Source organism: Tenrec ecaudatus, chromosome 14, assembly GCF_050624435.1.
Source record: "Tenrec ecaudatus isolate mTenEca1 chromosome 14, mTenEca1.hap1, whole genome shotgun sequence".
In the NCBI taxonomy this organism is placed as follows: Eukaryota; Metazoa; Chordata; class Mammalia; order Afrosoricida; family Tenrecidae; genus Tenrec; species Tenrec ecaudatus.
The window spans coordinates 13,377,993-13,404,218 of record NC_134543.1 but is presented as its reverse complement, the minus strand read 5'-3'; the positions used below and the strand labels follow the sequence as shown (position 1 = coordinate 13,404,218).

The window sequence follows — 26,226 nt, the reverse complement described above, 5'->3', positions numbered from 1 at the left end:
CCTCAATAAAATGATTAAAAAGTTTTTCAACACCAATTGTTTGTAAAACTCAAATGAATTCACATCCTTTTTGAATTTTGGAGTGAAAGTGCGATGTGTCTGTGATGTTTTAAGCATTGGGTTGCTAACCACAGGGCCAGCAGTGTGAAACCACCAGCTGCTCCAGGGAAGACGAGGCTTTCCGCTCCCGTGAAGACGGCATCTCGGATCCCGCCCTGTCCTGTCGGGTCACTCAGCGTCAGAGTCACCTCGATGGCAGCAAGAGCGGTGATGACAAGGATCACATGGGCGCCCTCGGATTTCAGCAGCTTTGTACTATTTTGATGTCCTTCACCGCACGGACAGTGTGGGGACAGGAAGAAAATCACCCAGTGGAATACCCAGAAACACAGCAAGGGTCCAGTTCTCTACGGTCAGAACCTGAGAAGCCCTAGTGGGATGCAAGCCCCGAACTCACCTACCTGCTCTTGGAATGCAGCCAGTCCCCCGGCAAGTGAGACAGGTGGTCCCATCTTGTCCCATGTGCGCCCCGCACGGGCATGGGAACCGAGTGCCAGCCCCTTTCACATGCAGGGACAGGACGAGCAGAGGCAGAGCGCTAGGCCCCCATCCCTCTGTCCTCAGCTGCTCGCTGAGGTGCACATGCCACATGGAGTGGGCACCCGGGTTCCACTGTGAGTGTACAAAGCCCCTACTTTGTGCCCGTGTTGTCAGGAGAGACGGCCTCGTGCGTGGTAAAGTGGAGGGGCGCTGAGAAAGAGCTGATGGACACAGTTGCCATAAACAGCGGGCTCAGGCATAGGAACAACAGCATCGCTCAGGACTGGGCGCACTTTCTGTTGTGTCTTTCTGTCACGACGGTCGGAGCAACCCGACAACACCTAGTCACATGCTGACAAACTGCCCTTTCAGTCCAGCGCCACCATGGTTCATCTGAGCTGTCTATGGCTGAGTGGTGGCGCACTGTAGGATATATTTGTCTCCCGTTCTTCAGCTGACCGGACACGTGGATCCTTTCTACCTCACAGCTATTGAGAACGGCGCTGCCACAGACCCTGGGGGTCCAGTCTGTTTGTCTCCCTGGTTCCGTCCCTGGGAGAGAACTGCAGGCGCTGCGTCCAGAGGCAGACATGCAGAACAGAAGGGCCCAGGACACAGGTGCTACCGGGACACAAGGTTTCCGTGACTGCTGGTAGAGCTGTACCCTAACCGCCGTGGGAAGATCTGCGTCGCCCAACCTCGCAGCCCAAACTGGCCTGACCTTTCCATCGCGACTGCAAGAGCCCAGAGGCCACCTGAGGGGACATGTGCACCAGGGTGGGTTGGTGCTGGCTGGGCAGTGTAAGGACAGAACGACCAGGCTGCATACTTCTCAACCCACAAAGGTTTAATTACCAGATGGCACAGACACATATATAATATGTAAAACACCAGCTCCTGTGTCATTTAAACATCTACCAACATGCAGATGTGGGAGGCTGAGAGCTCGGACACAAATGAGAGGTGCCGAGATTGTGTGGGCGCCCGGTGCCCTGACGTCCGCCCTAGTTCCCCTGCTCACTAGGCTCGCCGGCCAGCCAGCTGGGTCTCTAGTCTTCCAGCAGAAGCTCCAGCTCCTCCAGGGGAAGGCGCACCCGCAGCTCCTTCTCCGTCATCAGGTCCAGGATCTCTTGCATCTCATCCGGGAAGTACTCTAGGGCATCCATGTACAGCACCTACGGAGGGAAGGAACGCCGACGAGTTAGCCAGCCACTTCCTGGGCGTGGGAGAGCTCAGCAAACAAGCAGCAGTAGGTTTCCAGGGAGCTGCCCTCCTGCCCTCCTGGGCCATGGTCCTAGCCCAGGCGGCACGTGGGCATGCTCCAGGAGGGCTGCCGAGCTCCCACGCCCGAGGGAGAGGGACTGATGGCCCCGCAGGCCTCTCTCAGCTGAGGGACACTGCAGGCAGATGCTTCTGAGGTGCTCTGACCCGAGAACCCCACTCAGAATCGTCGGGGCAGAACCTTGGGCAGATCTTGGTAGACCAGGCCCCATGGCAACCAACGCACAGAACTCCAGTTCCATCACAACAGACATAAACACCCATGGGGCTCAACCACCACACAGGACAGTGTCACTATGAACAAGGTCCTGGCCACTCAGAGGTCACAGCGTCAGCCAGGCGGGCAGGGGCCAGACTGTGGCCTGAAAGAGAAGGTCCCTGGGACCCGGAAGGCACCACTGCTTTGAAAACGTACCTTTGCCCAGGGGCAGTTCTGGAGTGCTTTGTAGAACACACCTTTGCTTCTCTCTCTATTTCCCAGGGAAACCTGAGGCACGGACAAATCATAACAGCGGTTACTGAGAGGAGAGAAAAACCCTCCTGGACCAACCAAGGAGCCCTGGTGGTGCAGTGGTTACACACTGCGCTGCGAACTGCCAGGTCAGCAGTTCAAACCCACCAGCCCATCCTCGGGGGGAAAATAGGCCTTTCTACTCCCAAAAAGTTAGTCTCGGAATCCCGCAAGAGCAGTTCTGCCCTGTCCTAGAGGGTCGCTATGAGTCAGCATCGACTCGATGGCAGTGAGGAGAGGTGAGGTACCAACCAATCTTCCAGGTGGCCCTCCAATTGTGGCAGGGCAGCCTGCCACCACCAGGCCTGTGAGGTCTGTCCCCAGGTGCCTTGGGGGCCACAGCCTGGAAGGTGGTGATAAACCAGTTCCCCTCCTCTCGTGGCTGCAGAGCACTGACCCTGAACACCTGTGCTGGTCAGACTGCCCTGCTCTAGCACTGGGAGCCTGGCATTAGCAAGCGCTGGGACCAAGCCTGAGACAGGAGTCTGCTGACTAGAGAAAGGTTGCTGAACACGGCCTTCTCAAGAACGGATAACCAATCAAGTATTCAAAGCCGAGCTTCCCATCAGAGGCACTAGTCTGAGTCCCCCTTCCCCAGCAGGTTGTCTGTGTGCGTGGGGCCACTCCTTGCTCTCCCCTCTCGGCCCACCGTGGAAGCAGCAGCAGCAGCATGTGGTCCCCTCTGCCAGGGGTCGGAGCTGCTGCTCGGCCTCCAGGACAGCACAGCTCTGTGCAGGGCGGCGCCCCTTGGGTAGTGGTACCGGAGCAGTACCAGCCCCCCTCCATCAGATTCCCCTGCCCACCTCCTGACCACTCAGGCCTCTCCCCCAGGAGCGAACACCAAGGCTCTGCAGTCTGTCAAGGTGAGTCAGTCCCATATGTCATTGCCTCTCCCCCACCCCCCAACGCCTCGTTCGCAGGCAGCACCGTGTCCTCCTATAACACCGACTACACCTGACCTCTGTCCTGTTGCCACAGAGGGGAACGGGAAAACTCCTACCTCCCAGCTTGCCCTCCTGGTGGTCCTGGCAACCCACTGGCCCTGCTCTCCCAGCAAGCAAGGCGGGAGCAGAGCTGTGGGTCACGATGACACCCACGGATTGATTTTCTTACCAAAAAATGCAAGTACATCCTCCACAGCAGGGGGCACTGTCTGCCACGGTCAGTCTGGATCGCATGCTCAAACAGGGCCTGGATGCGGTTGGTTAAGCCGATCTCGGGGATTGTAGTGTGTATTTCTCCACCGTCCACCCTGCCAAGAAGAGGTCCCTTTCACTCATCACGGGAGGAGGGTGCGCGCTGACGACACAGAGCAAAGGCCAGTGCAGCAAATGCCAGCAACCCCTGGGAGATAGCTCGTCGGAGAGCAGGGCTGCCCCGTCACCGACAGCACGGTGCAGAACAGCTGCTGTTGGCTCCTTTCTGACCCCGTGCGTGTCGGAAGAGCTGAGCTGGAAGTACCTCGGGCCTCTCTCCAGAGGCGTCCCGGGCTGGACTTAAACTGCCCACGTTGCCGCGAGCAGCTGCGTGCGTGAACTGGCTGTGCTATGGAGCAACTCCCAGAGGCAGCAGATGACGGCAAATTACAGCCCATGTGAAGCAGGGACGCGCCATTAAAGACAGGATCCCAGGGAAAGAAACCGGAGACAGTCAACGGGCAACCTCTTGAGGGGCAGGCAGGCCTGCTAGGTGCAAGCAGGTGGAGAAGCAGCAGCAGGTTCTGGAAGGGACGGTGTTGAAGCTAATGTGCTCCCGAGGCCCCCTTCCCCAGGGCGTCAGAGGCAGCCATCTGACACAGCACAGCTACCGGTGAACGTCAGTGGTCACCCTCTCTGCTTAGCACCCCTTACAAAGCCCTCTAATTGTCCCTACTTATCCAGGAGACACCGAGGCAGAGGGGATGCCCACTCACCCACCCACTGACCGGTGGAAGCACTGGGATGGGCTCCAGAGCCTGTGTCCTTGGCCTGCAGCTTCCACAACCGCGCCCCAGGGGCTCTACCACCATGCTCTGTGACAAATGCCCCCAAGACCCCTAATCAAGCAGGGCTCCCAAAAGCCTGGCCTAGGGAAACAGGTGTCTTTCCCGGCTCCCGAGACACTGCAGCTCCGTGAGGCACGCCCCCGCTTTCAGGAGGCTGTTCTGACCCCCAGCAGTGTCCGAGCAGAAAGCGAGCCTCGCGGAGCGCTCAGGAACACAGAGACACACAGGCTGCCGCTACCTCTGAACAGTCTCCACCCGTCTCTTCCTCGCCTTCTCGGTCTCGATCGCAAACAGCCAAGGCTCCAGGGATGCAGCGGACCTAGTGACGGTGTCAAAGAACCTTCTGGTCTTGCTGGCACTGTGAGACTTGCTCTGCGTCTGGACGTACGCCCTCCACAGGGCCTGGTTGCCCGGGTACAGCCTCAGCGCCTCAGTGAGCGCCTCCCGCAGCGGGGCCAGCGGGTGCACACTGACCGACAGGTGGAACTGCAGCAGGCTCGTGTGCAGCAGCGTGATGGCCTCCAGCTCGCCTGCCCAGCTCTGAGGCTGCCCGGCGGGTCCCGGTCCAGAGCCTTCAGACACGGCCGAGCCCTTCAGCTTCGCCCGCACCTGCTCGTGGATGCGCCCCGCAGCCTCGATGCCCACGGTCAAGTACTGGAAGAGCATGAAGCACTTGGCCAAGCTGCCCAGGCGGCCGGCAGGAGCTGGCTCTGAGCCGCAGCTCTCCTGCAGGGCGTCCTGCAGCGCATGCTCATAGGCCTTCCGGGCCTTTAGGATGTGCACAGGCAGGACGTGCCCGGGGTAGGGCCCGTACGGGGCGCTCTGGGCCAGCCCGGTCAGCACGTGGACCGCCCGGGACGCCGTGGCCTCCTGCGCGGCCGGCAGCAACTCCACCTCAAGCTGCGCGTAGAGCAGGCCGAGCTCGCAGAGCTGCGCGTCCCGCAGGCCCCCGGCTCCCGCCATGCCGAGCGCCGTGTCCAAGACCTTCCTGGCGTCCTCCGTGTTCCCCAGCAGCCACTCCAGGTGGGCGTAGTGCCGCCAGAGGCCCACGCTGCTGTTGCTCTCCGGCTCCCTGAGGAGGTTCTTGGCCAGCTTCCTGCAGTTCTTCCCCTGGGAACGCAGTTTCTTCTTGGCTTTCGTATGCAAACACCACACGACCTGCGGGTGAAGCAGAGCAGGGACGGCTGCGGGTGCACTGCCGTCTTACAGCTGCCACTGTCACTGTCAACCTCGGAGCCCTGCCCGGCCCCCTGCCCCAGCACACGTGTGTACATGCTCAAGATCCAGCTTCCAGCAAGGCAGAGCGCACCCCGACACACTATACCCACACCTCCCTGTGAGAGCCCCACAAACAAGGCTTCTCCATTCATGATGCCCTTCTCCAGAGATGTGGGTGCTGAACTATACCAAAGACCAACACCAGAAACCAAACTCACTGCCAAGAGCCGGTGCTGACTCAGGGCAACCCTGTGGGACAGGGTAGAACTGCCCCTTGTTGATGAGACAGACTTCCAGGAGCAGAAAGCCCGTCTCTCATCAGGAGCGACTGGTGGTGTCAAACTGCTGAGTAAGCAGATGCCTTGAATAGACAGCCCAGTTGGGGAGACTATTTAAGCATCAGAACCACGGTGTGAAGATTCAGCACTGACTGGTGGCCAGCGGAGGGCAAAGAAGCGGACCTCAGTCAAGATCTGCGGTTCTCAACCTGTGGGCCGAGACCCCTTTGGGGGTTGAAAGACCTTTCACAGGGTCGTCCGATTGATAACAGTAGCCAAATGACAGTGATGAAGCAGCAACAAAAATAATTTTATGGTTGGGGAGCTGTGTTGAAGGGTCATGGCCATTAGGAAGGTTGAGAGCCACTGGTCTAGATCTGGCCAGCAGCGGGAAGCAGGGTTAGGTAAGCAGCTTATCTACTTTCATAAGCCCCCAAGTCCGCTAACACTGCTCATTAGGCTGAAGCTTGGGTTTTCATACCAACCGCTCACACAGCCAGACCGCTGGAAAACAGAGTAAACAACACAGCGACAGGCCGGGAGGGAGGCACCCAGGCAGGCTCCCCTGCTGGGAGCGCTGGACGGGCTGGACTGACCTTTGCCGTCTCGTGCTGCAGCCAGGCGGCGCACAGGCGGGCCTTGTCCTTGCCGGAGAACAGCGGCAGTGCCAGGTGGAAGATGTTTCGGATGAACTCCTCACCTTCCCGGTCATGGCCCGGGGCCGCGCACGGAGCGCCAAACTGGTCCATGCGGCCCACACCGCTCACGCCGGAGAAGGCAGGACTGGCCCCGCTCAAGGGCTTCTCGCCACCGAGGCCCCCGGTGAAGATGCTGCTCTCGTCCATGGCCATGTAGAGGCAGGAGGCCGGCGGGGCGAAGTCACAGGGCACGCCCAGGAACTGCAGGAAGGCGGCCACCAGCTGGAACTGGAGCTCTGGGCTGGCGAGTCTGATCAGACACTGGCCAATGTCATCAAACAGCACCTGCAACCAAGACGAGCTGCAGCAGCCACCCCTGGGGGACCCCTCATGCCTCATGCAGGAAGCAGAAAGCCTTGGAGGCTGTCCCCGTGAGCTGGTGCTCACCACCAACCCCATTCTCCACACAGATTTCCCACAGGCAGCAACCAGGCTTTCTCCAGGAACCGGGAGGCCTCACCATCCGCAGGGTCTTCTCTGGCACCATGGCCCTACGTAACTCAAGGGTCCCCTGCGTCGGGCCACCTCGCTGGCAGCTAAGAACAATGACAGGTTTCCTGTCCACGACACAACACTACCAGTGGCCTCACAGGGCTCCCCAGAGGGTGGAGGGGGACAGCCATGGGTCTGCAGGGCCTGTCACTGGACCCAGTCAGGCCGAGCTGTGGAGGGAGGGGGGAATGACACAGGCTGGTGCCCAGAGTGTGCCCAGGGCCCAGGAGGCTGGCACTGGTAGATGCCAGGCTCCGCTCACTCCTGACAGCACCCCGCATAGCCTGCTACAGTTCCTGTGGGTAAATTACAATGGAGCACACTTTCATTTTAAGATGGACATACTGAGCTTTAGGATTTTGTGGTCTTTTTGAACAAAATTGCTCCAGGAAATGAAGTCGGCTTGAAAGACAGCTACACCGCAGCGGTGCTATGGGATAGACCGTGCCCAAAGCAATCGTGAGAGCTTCTCCCCAAGCTGCCCAGAGGAGGGCACACGGGACCGGGTGCCGCTCACCAGGGCAAAGCAGAAACCCGGCAGAGCTAGGGGAGGAACCAGAGGAAGAGAAAGTGCGCAGCGGCGTCTGCTCCTGAGACGGCCGAAGCTCAAACCTCGACACCGCTTCCACCAGGTGAGCGTGATCCCTGCGACACCCTCGAACACCACCAGCAGGGCCTGCTCTTTTCTGGACGCTCACTGGCAGCTGGGGCGGGCGCAGTGCGCACTGTTCAGAGGACCTGCTTTGTGGGCTGCCAGTGGCCTAGTTTCCAGGAGTTGGCCACCTTTCCCCCATCCCCCTCCCGTCACGGAGGCCCAGGCCCAGTCTTGCAGCCCCTGCAGGTTCCAGGCACTCCAGGCACTTGACCTTCCCCCATCCGTGCTCAGAGAGACACGCAGCAAACAGAACAGGCCCGAGTGCCTACTGACAGGCTCCTACCTCCCAGGGAGTGCTGCCCAGCACACCGCAGCTGACACCTGCTCCCTCTGCCCCAGGCGCGCCCCACCCAGAGCAGTGCGCTGGCACTGTCCTTTAAAATGGGGCCGATCCCAGGCACCCAAGGGAAAAGGCTTCCTTCATGCTGCTGCTGTACTTGGTGGACAGGACGGGTGACGGTGGAGACGCCTAACTGGGGCACGAGTGCCGGCTCTCCTGCGGTCAGGCCCAAGGACAGAGCACAGCAGCGAGGCAGCGGTTCCTAGTCCCTCAGCCTCCCGCGGGAAGGAGGACCTGAGCCATCTGAAGACAGCCACTACAGCGAGGGGGCCGTGAGTCCCAAGACCCTGACTGAGGAAGAGAAGGCCGGGCTGGTCCCCAATGGCCCCCACCAGTAGTGGAGCCCAGAAGGAGGGGCATGCCCACAGACAGAAGCACGTGAGCCCCTCCTCCACCACCCAAGATCTCAAGGCCCATGCCTCTTCTGGTGGCTGAGTATACCACGGAGAGGGCACAGGTGGCTGAGCCCCAGCAGCCGCCCCTGGGGAGTGGGCTCACCTGCCTCTCGGGGTCCTCGCAGTCCTCCTCGGTTTGCTTCTTGGTCCTGTCAGGGCGCCAGGGGCGCCAGTGGCGGCGGTCTCGGGAGCGCTCTGCACGCAGCCAGATCTGAGCCCGAGGCAGGGTCCTGTCCCCGATCTCCTGCTCGTCCTCGTCCGGCTCCTCATCCTCCTCATCTGGATGACAACAAGGCTCCTGCTTCACCTGCTCAGCCAGCAGCCCTGCTGCCACCCAACCCACCTGCAGCGGACACCGAGCTGGGCACCCGGAAGGTCGGGACAAGGGGGACCCAGGCCGACCCCTGAGGCTGAGAGGGGCACCCATGTCAGCAGCCAACCTCCTGGGGCAGTGGGCAGAGGAGCATCGAGGGTGCAGCAATGCCCATGGGAGTGGCAGAGTGCCCGCCCACCGGGCGCTGCCCAGCAGGGCCTCCTGTGAGGGCCACATGTGCCCTCCAGCCCTGAAAGGCAGCAGGGGAGGCACTGGGCGCTTTATTGACTGCATCTTTAATCAGCAGTTCGAGAAGGCTGGCGCCCATTGCGTCACAGCGTTGGTTTGGACGGAGACCCTCAAGCTACTGGATTTTAGCCTGTACCTTCATGAATGCTTATGACCCGTGCTTATTAAAACTCGCTGCAAAAGAACGCTTACACTGTTTCTTAACTCAATGAGACGGGGACAGACGTCAGCGTCACAAGTGGAGCTGGACATGAATCCCACAACCCCGGGGAGCATGACCAGGTGCCTCACCTGGGCTGACGACCACCCAGCCCCCGCGCTCCTGCTGGTGCATCCAAGCTCGCCAGCCTCGGGCCCCCTTCTCCCCGGGCCGGGGCTCGCCGCTGTCCCAGAAGGGTTCGAAGAATTCCACCTGTCGGGATTGTCAAATGGAGCGCAGGCCATGCGTACACAGAACCCCCGAGTCGCTGGGCAGAGGGGAGCTTGTCCAGGAGGCGCATGCAGTGTGGCACACTGGGCTGCTGCTCACTGCAGGGTCAGCCGTTCGAACCCACCAGCCACTGTGCCGCTCCCTCTGCCATCAGGGCCCTCCTGTCTGCAAGGTCGCTAGGGGGCGGAAGGGACTCAATGGCAGTGCGCCTGCTTGTGAACACGAAACCACGTCTGTGGTCGTCCTATCTGTTTCATGTAATAGATCAGCTCATTGGGGGCTCTCACGGCCCACTGCATCAAGCACATGTGCACATGTGCTGTGTGTCCGGTCTGTGAAGCAGGTATGCTGCACACCCCTTCCCCCAGAGAGGACAGGGGCCCACAGACAGACCTCGCTTTACAGGTCAGTCTTTACAAGCTGTGACGACCCCACACTGAGGATGTCTGCCATCGTGGGTGCTCCCGCCTCCCGAGGCTCTGCGCCCCTTGCCTATCACGCTCACACTGCCCTCCTACTTGACCACAGCGTGGCGTCCACACCTGTCTGTGAGCCAGGAAACCGACACCCAGCGTGGCTCCCGAGACCTGGGGGTTACTGTAGTGGCCTGGACCCAGCCTGAGGTGGCCGGCAATCACCTGAATGCAATGTGGTCGGTACTGGAGGCCCCTGCGACATGTCCCCACCCCCAAGCCTGAGAGTCATCTCTTCCCTGGCACCCAGCAGAACAAGGGCACAGCCCCCAAGGTGGGTTTTGGAGAAGGGTTGGCAGCTGTTGGGGGAAGAGGAGCATTCCACCACCTGCCACTACCCGCCCCTCCCTGGGAGAGAGACACGGCCCCTCCGCACCTGTCCCCTGGTCGGCAGATCCTTCACGCTGTCCGGCTTGAAGAAGGTGAAGTCAACCATGGCCTGGAACAGGGAGACCGCCTTCTCCGCATGGCCGGCCTGCCGCAGGAAGTGACACTGCTGAAGGAAAAGGCCTGGGGAGGGGAGCAGCGTGTCACCAGGAGAGGGGACTAAGGAGCTCCTGACAGAGCCAGCTGCAGGCCCAGGGCTGCCCTCCTGGGACCAGTGGCTAAGCAGATCCCATGCTGACCGAGAAGGGCCCTGGGCAGGGCCCCACCTGGCTTTTGCAGGTTTGCAGGAAGCTAAACCTCGGAACCCTGAAGCGAGCTGAGGTCAGACAGATACTCAGAGCTCCAGGAGCAGGGGTTCATCAGAGAGCACCGCTTGTGCTGCTCTGTCTGAATCCGGCCACCAGGTGGCCGTATCCACCAGCCAGCTTGAAAAGGTGATCTTCTCTTTACTACGGCCCAGTGGGCCACGCGGGCCTGTCAGAAACGAGAGCACTATCAGACTGTCTCCGACAGAGTGGCACAGATGTGTCACGTCTAGACGCATGAAGGGCAATACACTGGCCTCTGCGGACACGAATGTTCACGCTCAGCTGTGGGTGGGTCAATGGCGTGAAGACCTAGACTCAGTGATGGCCACCCTGCCCAGTGTCACCCAGAGCCAGAGCCGGCCTCAAATCCAAGAGCCTGTAACAGGGCGGCTGGCACTGTCACTCTGGGCTCCTCTGGGACCCCCACCCCACCAGGCAATGCTGACCAAACCCTTGCACGGCCGCAGCTCGGGCAGGCACACGGCTGCAGGAGACCCAGAGCAGACAGAGGAGCAGTGCTGGCATGTCCACCAAGGGGTAGGGCAGGCACGAGCCTGCACTGCATGGCCACCAAGCTAGGTGCCCAGGGCTGCTGGCCCAGAGGCAGCTTTCCTGCTGCCGGGGAGGGGCCCAAGGAGCCAGCCGTCAACCGTGCTTCCTCTGACAATGGAGAGACTGCCATCCTTGACTGCCCCACACCGAATTCTCGTTTCCAACTCCCACCAAAAGGTAAGATGTCGCGTCCCTGCATGAGGGGGGCGGGGGAGGGAATTAGGGGCGGGGCTCTCCTCACCAAACAGGGCCTCCTCAGTGCCTGGCAGCGCGGGGTGGGACAAGATGCTGCCGTCGTTCACGGAGGACAGGGTGCTCAGGCATTTGCCGTACAGACTGTGGACCTTGGACACCGAGAAGGTGCTGAACTGGCTCTGGCAGAAGAGCAGGTACCTCTGCCACAGGGCAGCGTCGTTGGGGTGCAGGAAGACGAGCGTCTGCCACTCCTTGAGCAGCGTGGCAGGCTCCCAGAACTCGGCGCAGAGCTGCAGCCTGGCCAGCTTCAGGGCCACGCTGCTGGGGTTGCTGCCGATGGCCCGCTCCAGGATGGCCAGCTTCTTCTCCAGCAGCAGCTTCAGGGAGCGCTTCCGCTTCTCCTGCCCGCCGGCCTCGGTGGCATATGGGCCTGGGCTCTGGGCCACCTCATCCTCAACAAGGAAGCACCAAGTTACTGAGGGGCTGGGCTGGGTGGGCTCATCAGGGAACCTACCCCCCCCCCGGGCTGTCCTCTCAGAGGGAGTTTTCAGGTAGACCGTCCCACTTTGCACGTGGTGGGCATGTCAGCTCTGGCTGCAGGATCTGCCCTATGTGACGCGGGTCCCCCACCACTCTAGCAGAGACCGATGCCGAGCACACAGTGAGGGGCAGGCCTCCACTGTTGAACCCACCGTATCCCCCACGCTGTACCCCTGTGGTGCCCAGCGTGGTGGCTAGGAGCGGTCTCCAGGGAGGGACTCAGACAAATTGGAACATTTTAGAAGGGACACTGGTTCCAGTGTGGTGTTGGAGGGTGGGGGTGAGGGGGGCTCATGAAGCAGCCCTGGGCTCCGCAGGCCCTGCCTGTCGGAGGCTCCCTGACTGGCGGCCTCGGCTCAGACTTCCCCTTCTCGGGAAGTTACTCCACCCCCAGGCTCCCCATTACTGCTCCAGCGGGCACTTATTCTCCACCAGTCCCTCTTCCTCAAGGGCCTTTGAGCAAGCTCAGGGCAAGGACACGATCCCAGGCACCTTCACCGCTCAGGGCCAGAGGTCCTCCCAGGAGCCCGACCCTGGCAGCCAATGGAATAGGTTTGCCCCAAATGAGGGCCGAGGCTGTAATGTGAAGGTCAGATGCTGAGCAGAGTGGAGGGCGGGCAGCTGGGACCCTTCAGGGGCTCCGAGGGAGGGACACGAGGCTGCCGGCTTCCTCACTATTCACAAACGTGGAAACGGTGGAACAGTGCTACTCTGTCCTGCAGGGTGGCAATGGATGGAACAGACTCTGGGGCAGGGCAGGGCACGGCACGCCCCGCCCTTCTGAGGTCAGAGGACACTCACCTGGAAGGCCACAAACGCCAGCCACAGCTGAATGTCCCGGGGATTCTCTCGCACCTTCCTGTTGAGCTCCTCCACCTTGGCCTTGAGAAGGGCGCTGGCGGGATCAGCCTGGGCGCCTGGTGGCTTCAGCTCCTGCTCCATGGGGCCCTGCCCTTGTAGCCACTGCGTGGTGGAAGGGTCATAGACCCCCAGAGGGTTCAGCCAGGTTGCAACCGGAGGGGCTGCCTCACCAGCGTCCTTTACGGGTATGAAGCCCAGGGGCTCGGTGGTGGGCGGCTCGGACTGGGCGCTGACAGCCTCGCTGTCCAAGCTCAGCAGCCCAGCACTTCTCTTCGTGAAATAGCGCTCTACACGCCGGTGGGCGCGCTTCTGCCCCGCCGGAGCCCCTTCCCAAGACACACACTGCCTCCGGGGGTCCAGGCCCAGGCAGGAGTTGCCTTTCCTCTTGTACCTGGACAGGCGAAAGAGAGCAGAGGTTACGGGGGACAGGGCCCTCCCTCCAAGGGACAGCGCGCACCTGAGGCCTGACTTCTCACCAGGCGAGTTGACTGCGTTTTCCCAACTCATCTGCCCCTCCCTTTGGTTTGAGAACTATGCTGAGTCCACGTGAGCACTCGTCGGCCCAGTGCAGCATCTGTCCCAAACTGGTATGCTCCCGGAGCCTAGTCGTTCAGGAACTGTCCCCAAGGCCCTACACGACAGGAAGGGCAGAACGATGGGCTCTGGCACTGTCCGAGTGAGGGAGCCTGAGATGCAGCCCCTGCCCCCCCTCCCCAGCCCCTTCTCAGGAAAAAAAGCGAAAGCAGAGAGCTGAGAGTGCTTTGTGTCAGTTTGAAACAAATGGGGGCAAGGAATCACCCCTGGCTACTTTCCTGCCTCGGGCTACAGAGGGCTGTTAGGGCTGGGGCAGGGGTGCCCAGAGATATAAAGGTGAAGGCTGAGCTCGTCTGGGAGAAGGCCACACAGACAGCACAGCATCACCCAGGCAAGCTGTGAGGGAAGCACCATCAGTCACCCCCCCTCCCAGGGAATGCAAATCAGGGCCTGAGAGACAGGCCAGCCAGGCCACACCCACATGAGAATCCCCCAAACCAGAGACCAGCAAGGCTGAAGGCTGGCAAGCAGCCTGTGCCCAGGACGCTCACTGGAGCGGGACATGGAGCAACATGCTGTGGGCCAAGTGACCGCACTTCAACACTGATCTGAGCCAAGACTCACTGTCCTCCGTGGATCCCCACTCAGGGGTAACTTTTGCAGGGCAGAAAGCCTCATCCTGCTCCCTCAGAGCAGGTGGCGGTTTCAAACTGCCACCCTGTCAGCCGAGCGGGGCTCCCTCGGGAATTTAGGTGAGAAAAAGAAAGCGCATGCCTACACAAAGGACAACTGGTTCCATCCATTCAAGAATCAAAATCGACTCTAACAAGGGACGATGTAAAATCGTGCTGAAAGCCCACACCCAGCCCACCTGCCCTGCCGTCAAGCTGGTTCCAACACAGATTCCAATGCTGAAGCACAGAGTCGAACTGCCCCACGGGGTTTCCAGGGCTACTGTCTCTCCAGAGCAGACTGCCGCCCCTTTCTCCTGCTGGCGGGTTTGCACTGCCACCCGTCTAGTTAGCGGCCAAGCGTTGAACCGTGGCTGTTTCAGCAGGGCGCCTAAGCAGGCTGCTAAGGTCGACCTGGATAAGATTGGTATTCCCCATGGAGGCTACTTTTGTTCCCTTGGTTATGGCATTGCTCTCCCGGGACGTTCACGGGAAACACAGCGCTTTACCGTATTTACAGGCAGTCATCGTTTTACAATGTTTACTCCTCTTTGAACTGTCAAGCCAAAAGCTGCGTTTTGCAGACAATCAGAAGGGAAGGAACACTGAGGGAAAGGACTCTTGTGCCGGCGAGCAGATGCTGACTCCCAGTGGCGAGTGTGACAGGCAGCTGCCCCAGGGTCCCCCAGCTCTATGGCCGAGGAGACCTGGTGGCACAGAGGTTAAGCACCTGGCTGCTACTAGGCAGTCAGTCATTCAAACCCACCGTCTGTGGGAAAGATATGGAAGTCTGCTTTCTTCCGTGAGGATCCAGCCTTGGGAACTCCAGGGGGGTTGCTCTGCCCTGTCTCATAGCGTCACTGTGAGCCAGAACCGACTGGAGGGCGGTGGGTCTGACTCTCTCAAACAGCCGCCCTTCCCTGCACGAGTGAGTGCCTAACCAAAGCTCAAGCAGGGCTCCCAGCGGCAGAGCTCTGTCCTGTACTGGACACACGGACGCCTCGTGTGTGGATGGACGCACTGACACGCACACAAACATGCCTTTCATTGAGTGTGGAGCCTCAGGCCTCCCGAGACTTGTGAGCATCTCCCTGTCTGACTGCTTGCTGCGTGGATGTCCTCCCCGGCTGGACAGGTCAGTTGTGTTAGCATAGTCGTAAGCCAGGACCGAGGTGTCATTCTGCCTCTCTAGGGCCTGGGCAAGGCTTCCTCTCTCGTCCTCTGGAGAGAGCAGGCCCTGGAGAAGATCATGAAGCTTGGTGAAGTGGAGGGGCAGCGAAAAGGGACAAGCCCTCCAGGAGATGGATGGACACAGGGGCTGCAACAGTGGGCTCAGGCAGGAATGAGCCCGAGGATGGCGCAGGACCGGGAAGTGTTTCATTCTGTTGTGCACGGGGCTGCTACGGGTCGGAACTGACTCACCGGCACCCACCAACAGGGTGCAATTTGATGCAGGATGATTCCAATGAAGGAGCTGCATTTTCTTATAAAATCCTCATCCAATCATCTGATAAGCCTTCCCTTGAATAACCCCAGGGGCGGAGGCCCTCCAGCCCTGCCCCCACTCGCCTCCACTTGGTTCTCAGTGAATGACGTCATTCTCAGTCTCCAGCTACGTATGGGCAGGGGCGAGCGGCACACACCACTCCAGGGGCCTGTATCATCCCGACTTGGATGCCAGCAGACGTGTCACTATGAATCCAGTCAGGAGGACGCATGTGGGGTATGAGTCAAACGAGCCTGGGCCCAGGCTGCCGCTGTCTCCAGGTCCTCTCCTCTGAGGGTCCCTGCCACCAGGGCCCTGCCTCTCCCCGCCGGTGAGTCCTGCCTGCTCTATCTGCACTCCCATTTGCTCTGACCCCCGCTATGCCCCGAGAACAAGGCACACAGAACCCCGCCTGGTGCCCAGACCGCCTGGATCACCCAGACCCCAACGCTTACCCAGCGGTGTCACCAAGGCTCCCTAGCAAGACTTGGGGAGTGCTACAAAAACTCCCAGAGGAGACTACGTTGTTCATGGGACCCCATGCACCGTGAACAGGCGCCCTGGTGGCACCGGGGTTAGCGAGGCTGAGCTCTGCCCACCAGTCGCTCTGCAGGTGAGGCAGTCTGGTCCCCTCGGGAACGCTCCTGCTCTTTCCTAGAGCGCCCTACCAGTCAGAGACGATGTGTGGTGAGTGGGTCACGCACAGGGCTGCTAACCACAAGGCCAGCAGTTTGAAGCTACTCCGCCTGCCACACTCGGGGGTCTTGGAAACCCACAGAGCGGTCCCACTCTGTCCCGTAAAGGCCACTAAGCACTGGGATCGACTTGATGGCAGTGATTGTTTGGGAGTTGTTTTTTGGTTGGGTAAGGGGCATCCCTGGTGACAGAGGTTAAAGAGCTTGGCTAACTGAAAAGATCAGCTATTCAAACCCACCAGCCACCACATGAGAGGAAGCTGTGGCCGCCTGGGCCCTCTGGGTGTCCTCTGGGCAGGCCTACCCTGTGCTAGGCCGTCTGATGGGACCTAGTGGGAGAAGCACAGAGAGCTGCTGGAAGCTCCACAGCAGACGTGCGTCAGTGAGGCGCCCTGCCCCGTGTGAGAGCACGCTCAAGCGCTGGGGTGCAGTCAAGAAAGGGACACGGACCTTCATTTACAAAGACTGCTGCTGACCTCTGGCTCTCCTCCCCCTCAGGGCTCCCTGCCCTCTGCTGTCTGGGAGCTCGAGGCAGGTGGGCGGGTGTGGGATGCTACACATCCTCTCTGGCCCCCCGTGTCCCACCAAGCAATCACTCTGAAGGGGCTAGGGGCCCTTGGATATTGCTGACTGCCAGGTTCTCGGGGACAGGGTCAAACTCACTATGGAAGCAGGTGCCAGCAGCCCGCACTGGGCACTCTGTGGTGCCTGCTGGGAACACCTGGAAACATGCATCATCAGCTGAGTTCCTTCGGTTGATGGCAGATTTAGGGGTGGGGGGTGTATAAAAGGCTCTCACAGCTTTCTAAAGTGGCAAGGGCTTCATGCCGATGGCTTCCGAGTGTCGCACCAATGGGTGATTTCAGGGCACTCTGAGAGGCAGTCACCCCCTCAAGTGTGTGTGGGCAGCATGGAGAACCGTGCGGGGCCCAGCAGGCCTGACCGTGAGCGGAAGGCTTTCATTTCACTGTGAGGTAGGACAGCAGCCTAACTCCAGGTCATCAGGTAAAACCCAACAGAGTCCACAAACAGGAGGAGACACACAGACACACAGAGGAAGAAGTGACTCCCGCGGGCGGCTACCTGGCGATGTGCCCACGGTAGGGACACTTGTACTCCCAGTTGGCAGGGTCTGGCTTCTTGTCCATCCTGAAGGTTTCCCCCGACAGCGCCTGCACATCCTCGAGCCAAACAAACTGACAGCTGGTATCAGTGGGACTCTCCTGTCTGGGGGGAAATGGGCAGGGAAAGGTGTTAGAAGTGGCAGGAGGGCACCCCGAGGGTGAGGGGGAGCAGAGGGGACCGTGGAAGCCCTTCCCCTCCTGCTAGCCCTCCATCCGACCAGGTCCTCTCATTCCATAGGGTGCAGGTAGGGAAGAGGGCGGGTGGACTTAACGTCTACCCAAACCTACAGGGCTTGAAGAGAAACGATTGGCTTCTGTCTGAGCGTCCTTCACCAGGAGTGTACGACCCTACTGGAGAACTGTGCGACCCTACTGGAGAAGAAGCTTCCTTTCAGACATTTGTCATTTAGAGTTTTGAGTTTAGAAAACTTCAGTAAAAAAGAAAAATGAGTGAGAAGAGAAGAAACAGAAATGGTCACTCCCATGAGCGCGTCTCGAGCCCACTCGGGATGAGGAGAACCCAGGGGGAGAGGGCCCCATGCTGGAGAGCGCCATGAGGAGGCGAAAGCCGCCACCGAGAATAAACTCGTCCAGAAATCCACTAGAGGGACACCCGCATTCTTCAGGATGACGGGCTTGAGTTGATCAACAGTCCAGCACTCGGCTACTAACCCAAAGGCGGTGGGTTGAGTCCACCGGGGGTCTAGGAAGAAAGGCCTGGCATCCTGCTTGTGGAAGCCCTCTGCTGTCCGGGAGCGCGAGGCAGGCGGGCGGGTGGTGGGATACTAGCTCTCTCTGGTCCACTCACTGGCAGCTGTTCTCAGTTCAACGGATGCAGAGCACAGTCACAAACAACCTTTTCTTAGAAACGGAGACCCCAGGAGTGGACGAGGCAGAGGCAGGCACGCGTCTCCACAGGGGACGCCTGGGGCACAACAGTGGGCTGCTCTCGTCACCTCCACGGCTGCAAAGTGCTCCCATCTCGATGCAGACTCACACTGGCCCGAGCGCCTAGCCACACCCAGCGGTGACTCGGCGTGTCCACATCAGACTCTGGCTCTCTCTGCTCAACGGTGCTGCTGTGCCTCGGCATGAGCTCGGCACCCGAGCTGCCCTCACAGGGGAGACCTGGACCTGAGAGCGCAGATCCACAAGAACCACTTCCTCAGGAGCTCAGTGACGGCGGGGAGGAGGCAAACGTGGGGACACACATGATGTCACCGCCCCCCGGCCTCCCTCTCCCTAAGGACATCAGTCCGTAGACTGCACACACAGGAAGCCGCCCAAGTCAGACCTGCTCTCAGCTGTTGCTCCATCTCAGCTTCGGGCCTCTGCCAGGCAGAAACAGAGGCTGGAGGCTTCAAAGTGGCCCTTGGCTACAGAGACATGGGAGTGCCCTTCTGGGGCACAAAGTGGCTACTCAACAAAGGTGGGTGGAATGATAAGTCTGGTGCTCAAACAGACCAAAAACGCACTGCCAGGGAGTCGATGCTGACTCAGAGTGACTCTGCAGGCTAGGGCAGAACTGCCCGAGACTGGAACTCTTTACAGAGGTAGAACGCCTCTGTCTTTCTTCCACAGACCAGCTGGGGGTTTTGAACTGTGGTCCTTCTGGTCAGCAGCCTAACACATAACCACTATGCTACCAGGACTCCCTGTTAAAATAGGCGATTTCAATGGCTTTTCCTCCAGGACTGGCGGGGGGGGGTGGGGGGGAAGGGCTGTGTGACACAGTTGGCTCTGAGGCCTGGCCTGAGGAAACAGAAGCAGAAGACTGGCGACCAGCAGCGGGTGACTCTCCCGACTCACGGGCTCTGTGTGGAAGCACACAACTGTGCCACCACCTTCCCGGGAAGAGTGCAGCTGAGCCACCCAACAACCGAGTTCTTTCTTCCCCGCATGGGTCCTGCTTGCTCAGGGGCTCCGTTTTCTCTCTGGTGGGCCAGGAAGAGAGCCATCCAACGGTGGGCCTCTCTCTGGAGGTGGCAGGCGCTGTGGCGCGCCTTTTCTGTGGCCGTGCTGTGGAGGGACCCCAACCAGGACCCCTGTCCTGACCCGGGGGACAGGACAGGCAGCACGGGAGGAAGGCTGCCAACGAAGGAAATGCGGGCACAGCTCTTCTGTAACTTCAACACAGGGTGTGGACCATGTCTGAGATCTTTAACAGAAGCACCGATGAGCTGATGGGCTACGCCACACGCACACGCAGGGGCGGACAGAGGAGGGACTCAAAGTATTCCAGAGAAGAGTGAGTCCGTGAGTGGGGGCTGAGGGGCCCATGAGCCTGCTGTATGGGACCCTTACCATCGCTCAAGCATCCCAAGGACTTTGTCCAAGTCAGTGGTCCCCAAAGTGGGTGGTACTGAGGCCCCCACTTGCTCCTGGATTATGGGCTGAGGTACAAAAGCTTTTAACTGCCAGCAGGCAAGTGAGTAATTTTTTTCTGGAAGTGGGGGTGGTGGGCTCAATAGGTGAGGGGACCTAGACCTGCTCTAAATCCTCCCGGCACAGTCATTTCTGTCTAAACAGTGGTCCCAACGTCTCGTGGGCGTTTCCTAAGTTTCTATGGTGACCGAATGATGGCACCGTTCCATGTGATTGGCCGGCTAAGCCGTCCTTCCAGTCTAACTGGAGATTTTCAGGAGCTCCCGGCTCCTGCAGGAGAGAAACCTAGCAACCTACCCTGGCTTCCCAGAGTCCTTTTTGCTGACGCTTCTGGAAGACCTCCCTCTGTCGGCATCAGCGTCCACCTCAGACCCGCTGCCGCTGCCGCTGCTGCTGCTGGACCGCCCGCGTCTCCGCTCGGTTCTCTTGTGTTCGTGTCTCCTCTTTCTTTTCTTCTCCTTCTTCTTCTTTCGGCTTGCTGGTTTGAGCTGTGGGCCGACGGCACTTTCATCAGAAGGCTCTGATTTCAAAGGACTCCTGTTTGGAAAAATCCAAACATAAGGACTCTTTTCTGAGAGACAGCAGAAATTAGAAATGTGGGGGGGAAAGGCAACCCAACTGCTGTCACAGGGGACAGGAGGACGCACCCCTGGGTTCCCTCTCTGCCCATAGACCCCACAGCTCCTCCCAGAGCGCCATCACTCGGCAGACTGGGAGCTGGGCCTGAAATCGACGCAGGGGGACCTTCTAGTGGTCACGGCACCCTCGCTTCTCATTTCACTCTCTGTCGCGTGACGTGGACGCAGCCTAGCGGTTACTTAAAAACTTTTAAAAGCAACATTCTAAGAGACCTATTTTCATCTCATGCCAACAAACACAAAAAGGGTAAATTCTGGTTCTTTTTGAAGGTTAAAAGAAGCTCTTCTTCATTTATGGAAGGAAGCATCTAGAACAGTGGTTCTCAACCTTCCTAATGCTGCGACCCTTTCATACAGTGCCTCATGTGGTGACCCCCCCCCCCCAGCCATAACATTATTTTCAATGCTACTTCACTGTAATTTTACTACTGTTATGAATTGGGCAACCCCTGTGAAAGGGTAGTTTGACCCCCAAAGGGGTCGTGGGCCCCAGGTTGAGAACTGCTGGTCTAGAACAACTCCGTCTCACGGTGAACACAATTCTGTGTCCACAGGCTCCTGGCACTCCTAGCTTACCATGCTAATGAGATCACCAAGCCCAGATCCCCCAGGGATCGCTTCCCAACTCAACGACCTCCCATCTACGTCATGGGCCCCCAGAGCTGTGCAGGCCCCTGGTTTTCCCCACCTTCTCCGTCTGAGTTTAGTGGTGCTGTCTTTTATGAAGGAGCTCTGGTTACACATTGGGCTGCTCACCTTGAGGTTAGCAGTTCAAAATCATCAGTAGCAACAAGGGGGGCAGATGAGGCTTTCCACTCCCTTACTGAGCTGCAGTCTCAGAAATCCTCAGAAGCAGTTCTATCCTGTCCTATAGGGTCGCATGAGTCAGAACTGGCTCAACAGCAAGGAATTTTGACCTTTTGTAAGCTCCTCCTGATTTCACAAAAGGGCTGAGAAGACCACTAGGGAAGTAAAGACCTGGCACACAGGGGCTTGGGAAGTCCTTGGGAAAGTCTACTGTTTTCATTCCATTTCCCACCGCCTTTCTGAGCCTGCTTGTGTTCATCTAAAGCAGGCGGCCTCAAACTACGGCCACGGGCCACATGCGGCTCACCGAGGACATTCACCGGCCCACTGAGTGTTTTTGCCCCGTTTGTTTTTTCACTTCAAAATAAGATATGTGCAGTGTGCATAGGAATGTGTTCAATCTTTTTTTTTAACTTTAGCCCAGCCTCCAACGGGTCTGAGGGGCAGTGAACTGGCCCCGTTTATAGAGTTTGAGAACCCCTGATGTAAAGCAGTGTTTCCCAAAGTGGGCGACACTGCCCCCTAGGGGGAGGGACTGCAAAAGCAGATGCCTACTCTGCTGGATGATGGGCTACAGGACAAAAGGGGCTCCGAGTCATTTACAGTTTGTGAAACGGGGCGGCAGCCCAGACTAGTCTGGGAACCTTCGGACCCCAAAGACTGCTGCTGAGGTTGGTGACGGTCCTTAGGAACGGACCGCAACGATGCCACTTCCCTCCAGGCCTAACCCAGGCGCTGCATGCACAGGGTCCACTGGGCCAGCAGGGCCAGCCAGAGGCGGCCGCACGACTCTCGGTGGGAGGAAGAGTTTCTATCAGTTCTTCTACCCGAGTTTTCTAAGCAGCTCAGCTAAACTCAGCCTCAGATGGTAGTGCGAAAGACTACACCCCACAGGCCGATGCAGCTACCTGGTTGGTGGTGACTGCTCCGAGGTGAGGCGGGGGACCTCCTGGGGCTGTTGGCACGGCGCCACTACAGCTCCCACGCAGAAACTGGGGTTGTGCAGCCAGTCTAAGTCGGCACCTGCAAGAGAGGGAGAGGGAGAGGTGATGGATGTGGTCTGCAATCTGTGGTCTCAGCAGCAGGCCCCCCATCTTCCAGCGCCTTCTCGTTCTCGGCCAGTGTCAGCCTGGCATTCAGAGTGGTCTGAGGCAGCAGGAGGGAGTGTGGAAATGGTTGTTTCTCCCAGAGCTTCTGGGTGGGTTTGAACTGCCAACCTTTCGGTTTGAGACCCAAGAGCGTGCCTGCTGGGCCACCAGGACTCCACTAAGTGTCACCCCAGGAAGAGAGCGGCCCAATAAGATAAGCACCATAATATGACTGGTGCTGAATCAAGGGGTGGGGGCAGGGAAGGTGCCTGAGCACCCAGGGCATGCAGGGTGGGAGATGTGAGGAGGGTCCCTGGTAGGGCACCAACGAGGCAGGCTTCCAGGGGGAAGGACTTCCAGGGGAAGGGGACTATGGGACCCAGACCCAGGTGGAGGGAGGAGCGCGAGACTGTCCAGGAGTCTAATGCAAGCAGGGTGGGGAGGAGTCGGGGTGGGGGGTAGCTGAGGAGGGGCTGGAGAGACGGGCAGGGGCTGAATAACCACAGCTCCTCCTCAGTACCAGGAAAAGCATTTAGAATTCTCCAGAAGGCAGCTGTCAAGCAAGAAAGGCCAGGAGCACGAATGAGGGCTGGGGGCTGGGGCCAGAGGAGCGGAAGCTGGTTTGGGGAGGCGCCTGCAGTCCCCAGGTGGAGGAGCTGTCCTGGGACGGTGGAGACACTCTGACGGGGCAGCCCAACTCCGCTCCTTCGGGGAGGGCAGACTGCGACACCCGTGGAAGGGACTCCAGCCAGCTCCTCAGGCAGTCTGGGCACTCAGTGGGGTGACTGGGCCCAGAGGGAACGCTCGCTCATCCCAGCTGCTGGAAATAGGTGTCTGATGCCCGGGAGTGGTCTGGACTTGATGGGGAGATGCCGACAGGGCCGCTGTGAGCTGTCATCAACTGGAGAGCACGGCACAATGAGGGCCTGGGGCATGACAGTTACGTGCTTGGGTTCAATGGTTCAAACCCACCGACCACTCCAAGGGAGAAGGATGCAGCCGTCTGCTTCTGAAACGATCACAGCCCTCTTTCCTACAGGGTCACCAACGCGTTAGAGCCCGCTTGTTGGCGATGGGTTTGGCGTCTGGTTTTTAATCCAAAACAAGGGTGGATGAGGCCGTTTCCTGGGGAGCATCTCAGAGAAGCCAGCAGAGCAAAGATGCTTCTGGGAAGAGGGTCGAGGCAGAGGACACGGCTTGTGTACAAGCCTGGAGGGACTGTCTGGGGCCCACCAGGAGTGAAGGGGAGGGCCACAGGTAGAGGCAAAGTGACAGCGTCAGATCCAGTACCGGGAAAGGTTTCTAACACCGAGCAGTGCCCCAGAGCCCAAACCATGAAACTAGACTGCCTGACCGCAAACCCAGCCTTGGTGACACTAGACCAGTTACTCACTGGCTCCACACCTGCTTCCTCCTCCCTAAAAACAGATAAATCATGCCGAATTCCTGGGCTGTCACAGGCATCAATGAGTTACTAACGGGAAAGCAGGTAGGCCAGAGAGTGGTACTTGGTGTTACATAAATACATGTTTAAATTCTGGCCGCGCAGTGGAGCGTGTCACAGGCAGTGGAGAGGGGGAGCTTACGATGGGGAGACCATGGTGAAGGTTGTTGTAATCTAGAAAATAACGGGAAAAAGTTGGATGGAGGCACCAAGAACAGACAGAAACTAATGAATGCAAGAATTAGTTAGAAGCACTGAAAAGCAAAACCAAACTGGGTGGGGGTGGGTGGGAGGTGTCGTAGCTGCACTTTTAGCATGGGGGAAGGGAGGCAATGTCTGGTACGGGGCCGTAAGAGCAGGGGGTTGGGAGTGAGGGGAATTAACCGCTAACATTTTTAATCTCTCCCAAAATATGAATTGTACACCTGCCTCTTAGGGTGCTATGAGGAGTGTATGAAGAATAAATAAATTGATGTGACTCTCATCCCCACTCTGTCAAAGTATCCAACCTCCAAGGAGTCAAGTTCAGAGACTGGGGGTGGGGGAGGTGGGTTCTTGCTAAGCCACCATCAATTCCAACTCACAGGGCCCCATGTATGTATGAGGCGGCTTCCAAACATTTGTGTGGAAATTCCATTCTTTCTGCATGAACTTCTGGCAGCCCCTGTCTGAACCTAGGCAGCACTGCAGACCTGTCTGTAGAAAAAAGGGTTTCTGCCCCCACGATCCCCCCCAAAGCCCCACGGAATGGGACGCCCACTCCAGTCCTGGCACAGCGCCCAACAGCTCTGACAGTGGGGAGCAGAACGTCTCATGCTCCTCTGGGCTCCGGCTGTCCATCCAGCCCCAGGGACCTGAAGACTGCCCGTCTTACACTTTCACAATCTCTAAGAGCAAAAAACCGGAAGCAATCCGAATGTCCCTGATGGGCTGGGTGACTGGCACAGGGGACCAGTGAAAAAGGAAGGCGAATCTCCACATTGAGCTATCTAGTGATTTCTAGACTGCAGCGGAAATGTAAATTAGTGAATATTTAAGAGGGAAGACATCATTTGTTGACGATAAGCAAACAAACCAGGTTTGCCAGCCAGCCCCTAAAGGAATGAAATCTAGGTCAGCGGTTCTCAGCCTTCCTCAGGCCGCGACCCTTGAACACAGTTCCTCATGTGGTGGCGACCCCAACCATAAATTTACTTTCGTCGCTGCTTCATAACTGTCATTTTGCTGTTAGGCATCGGGCGGCCCCTGTGAAAGGGTCATTCCACCAACGGGTCACGAACCGCTGCGCAGATACATCAGGTGGCTAAGCCTTCTGCTGTGCACAGGGTCGCTATGGGTCGGAACCGACCGGACGGCACCTAACGGCAACAACAAGAGGGCAGTGGATTTGGTTTGGGGGTGATGTGAGGTGACCCTGCCAAACGCAGAGTCAGCGGCTCACGCCCACCAGCCACTGCGTGTCTGCTTCGGTGAAGACTTGGGCTCCATTCCAGGGGTCCAAGTCCACTCCGGGGCGCTGGGTACGAGAACACACGATTCGGGGCGGCGTTGAACCAATGACTGTTGTAAGCGGCGGCCAGCATCGTCCCGGACCCCTAACAAGGTGCTTGCTGTCCAATGGATTCGACTTGGAAGCTGTGTGACGGTGCACTGGAACGTCCGGGACCGTCCTCTTCACACGGGACGTGTCGCATCCTCTAGTTTTCGGGAATGACGAGGGCGGAGGAACCCGGGGTGGGGTGCGGTTGGGGGGTGATGGTCGGCGGGGGGCAGCCCGGCTGGGCCGGGATCCCCAGAGGTTCGCTGGTGACGGCGGACAGAGCCGTTGTTTCCATTTACAAGTGACGTGGCAGACGCCCCAACAACACGGCCGGTCAGCGGCAGGCCCAGGGCCTGCTCCTCTCCTCGAACCCCCGACCCCGCGCCTTTGGGCCCCCGACACGTCAGGGCGCGCTCGGCGGCCCTTTCCCAGAAGGCATTGCGACGCCGCGGAGAACTCTGGGATACATGCGGACAAACAAATCCAGAGCAGGCGCCAAAAGGCCAGGCCGCCCGACCCTGCAGCCCAAGCGCCCTTCGGCCCCGCTGCGCGCTTACCTTTCCTGGGGTTCCTGCTGTCGGCGACCTCGTCAACATCCGCAAAGGCCGGGAACAGCGCCATGAGGGCAGGCCGCGTCGCCGGTCGCCGGCACAGAAATGGCGCCCGGGCGCGGGCGCGGGCAGCGCCGTCGCCGCCGGCGCGGTGCACTCTGGGAGATGTAGTTCCGCCGGCCTCGCCCGGGTGGTCTGGGCGGGACCAGGAAGCGCGCTGAAGCTGAAATTCCAGCCCGACCCTTGAGCTAGTGAAGTGCTTGCTTACTGACTGGGCCAAATCCAACTTTGTGAGCTTCACTTTCTCTATCTGCAATATGTGGACAAGATTCAATGAGCTTGGGCAATGAATGTCCAAATGTGCTTGACACAATTGATGTGTGTATGGATTGTGATAAGAGTTGTATGAGCCCCTAATAAAATGATTTAAAAAAAAAAGATTCAACGTGTAAAGTACTAAGCACGGCGTCGCTATTCGTGTGCTGTGACTCAAAGCCACATGAAATATCCAAACTTGACACCTCCAATAACTAGGGAATGCAAAATGTCGCAAGCCCCCCCCC

The 26,226-nt window shown here is 59.0% G+C and overlaps 1 protein-coding gene across 1 annotated transcript; it reads right to left on the bottom strand.

Moving 5' to 3' along the window:
• Positions 1–1,369: 1,369 nt before the first annotated feature.
• Positions 1,370–25,796, bottom strand: NRDE2 (NRDE-2, necessary for RNA interference, domain containing). The gene is made up of 14 exons (XM_075530783.1): positions 25,670–25,796; positions 21,949–22,063; positions 19,893–20,132; positions 17,170–17,313; positions 12,641–13,091; positions 11,346–11,751; positions 10,234–10,367; positions 9,246–9,366; positions 8,496–8,671; positions 6,409–6,795; positions 4,555–5,474; positions 3,446–3,584; positions 2,237–2,308; positions 1,370–1,715 (listed from the first exon to the last, which is right to left on the bottom strand). Exons 1-14 carry the CDS (start codon positions 25,731–25,733, stop codon positions 1,590–1,592), a joined length of 3,495 nt encoding a protein of 1,164 aa, XP_075386898.1. The 5' UTR covers positions 25,734–25,796; the 3' UTR covers positions 1,370–1,589.
• Positions 25,797–26,226: the final 430 nt, after the last annotated feature.

Coding starts and splice junctions, on each gene's coding strand:
- NRDE2 (XM_075530783.1), bottom strand. CDS start 25,733: ATGGCGCTGTTCCCGGCCTTTGCGGATGTTGACGAGGTCGCCGACAGC. Junction 17,314..19,892: donor AAGGACTCTGGGAAGCCAGG/GTAGGTTGCTAG, acceptor ATTTCCCCCCAG/ACAGGAGAGTCCCACTGATA. Junction 6,796..8,495: donor GCGAGGACCCCGAGAGGCAG/GTGAGCCCACTC, acceptor TCTTGGTTGCAG/GTGCTGTTTGATGACATTGG.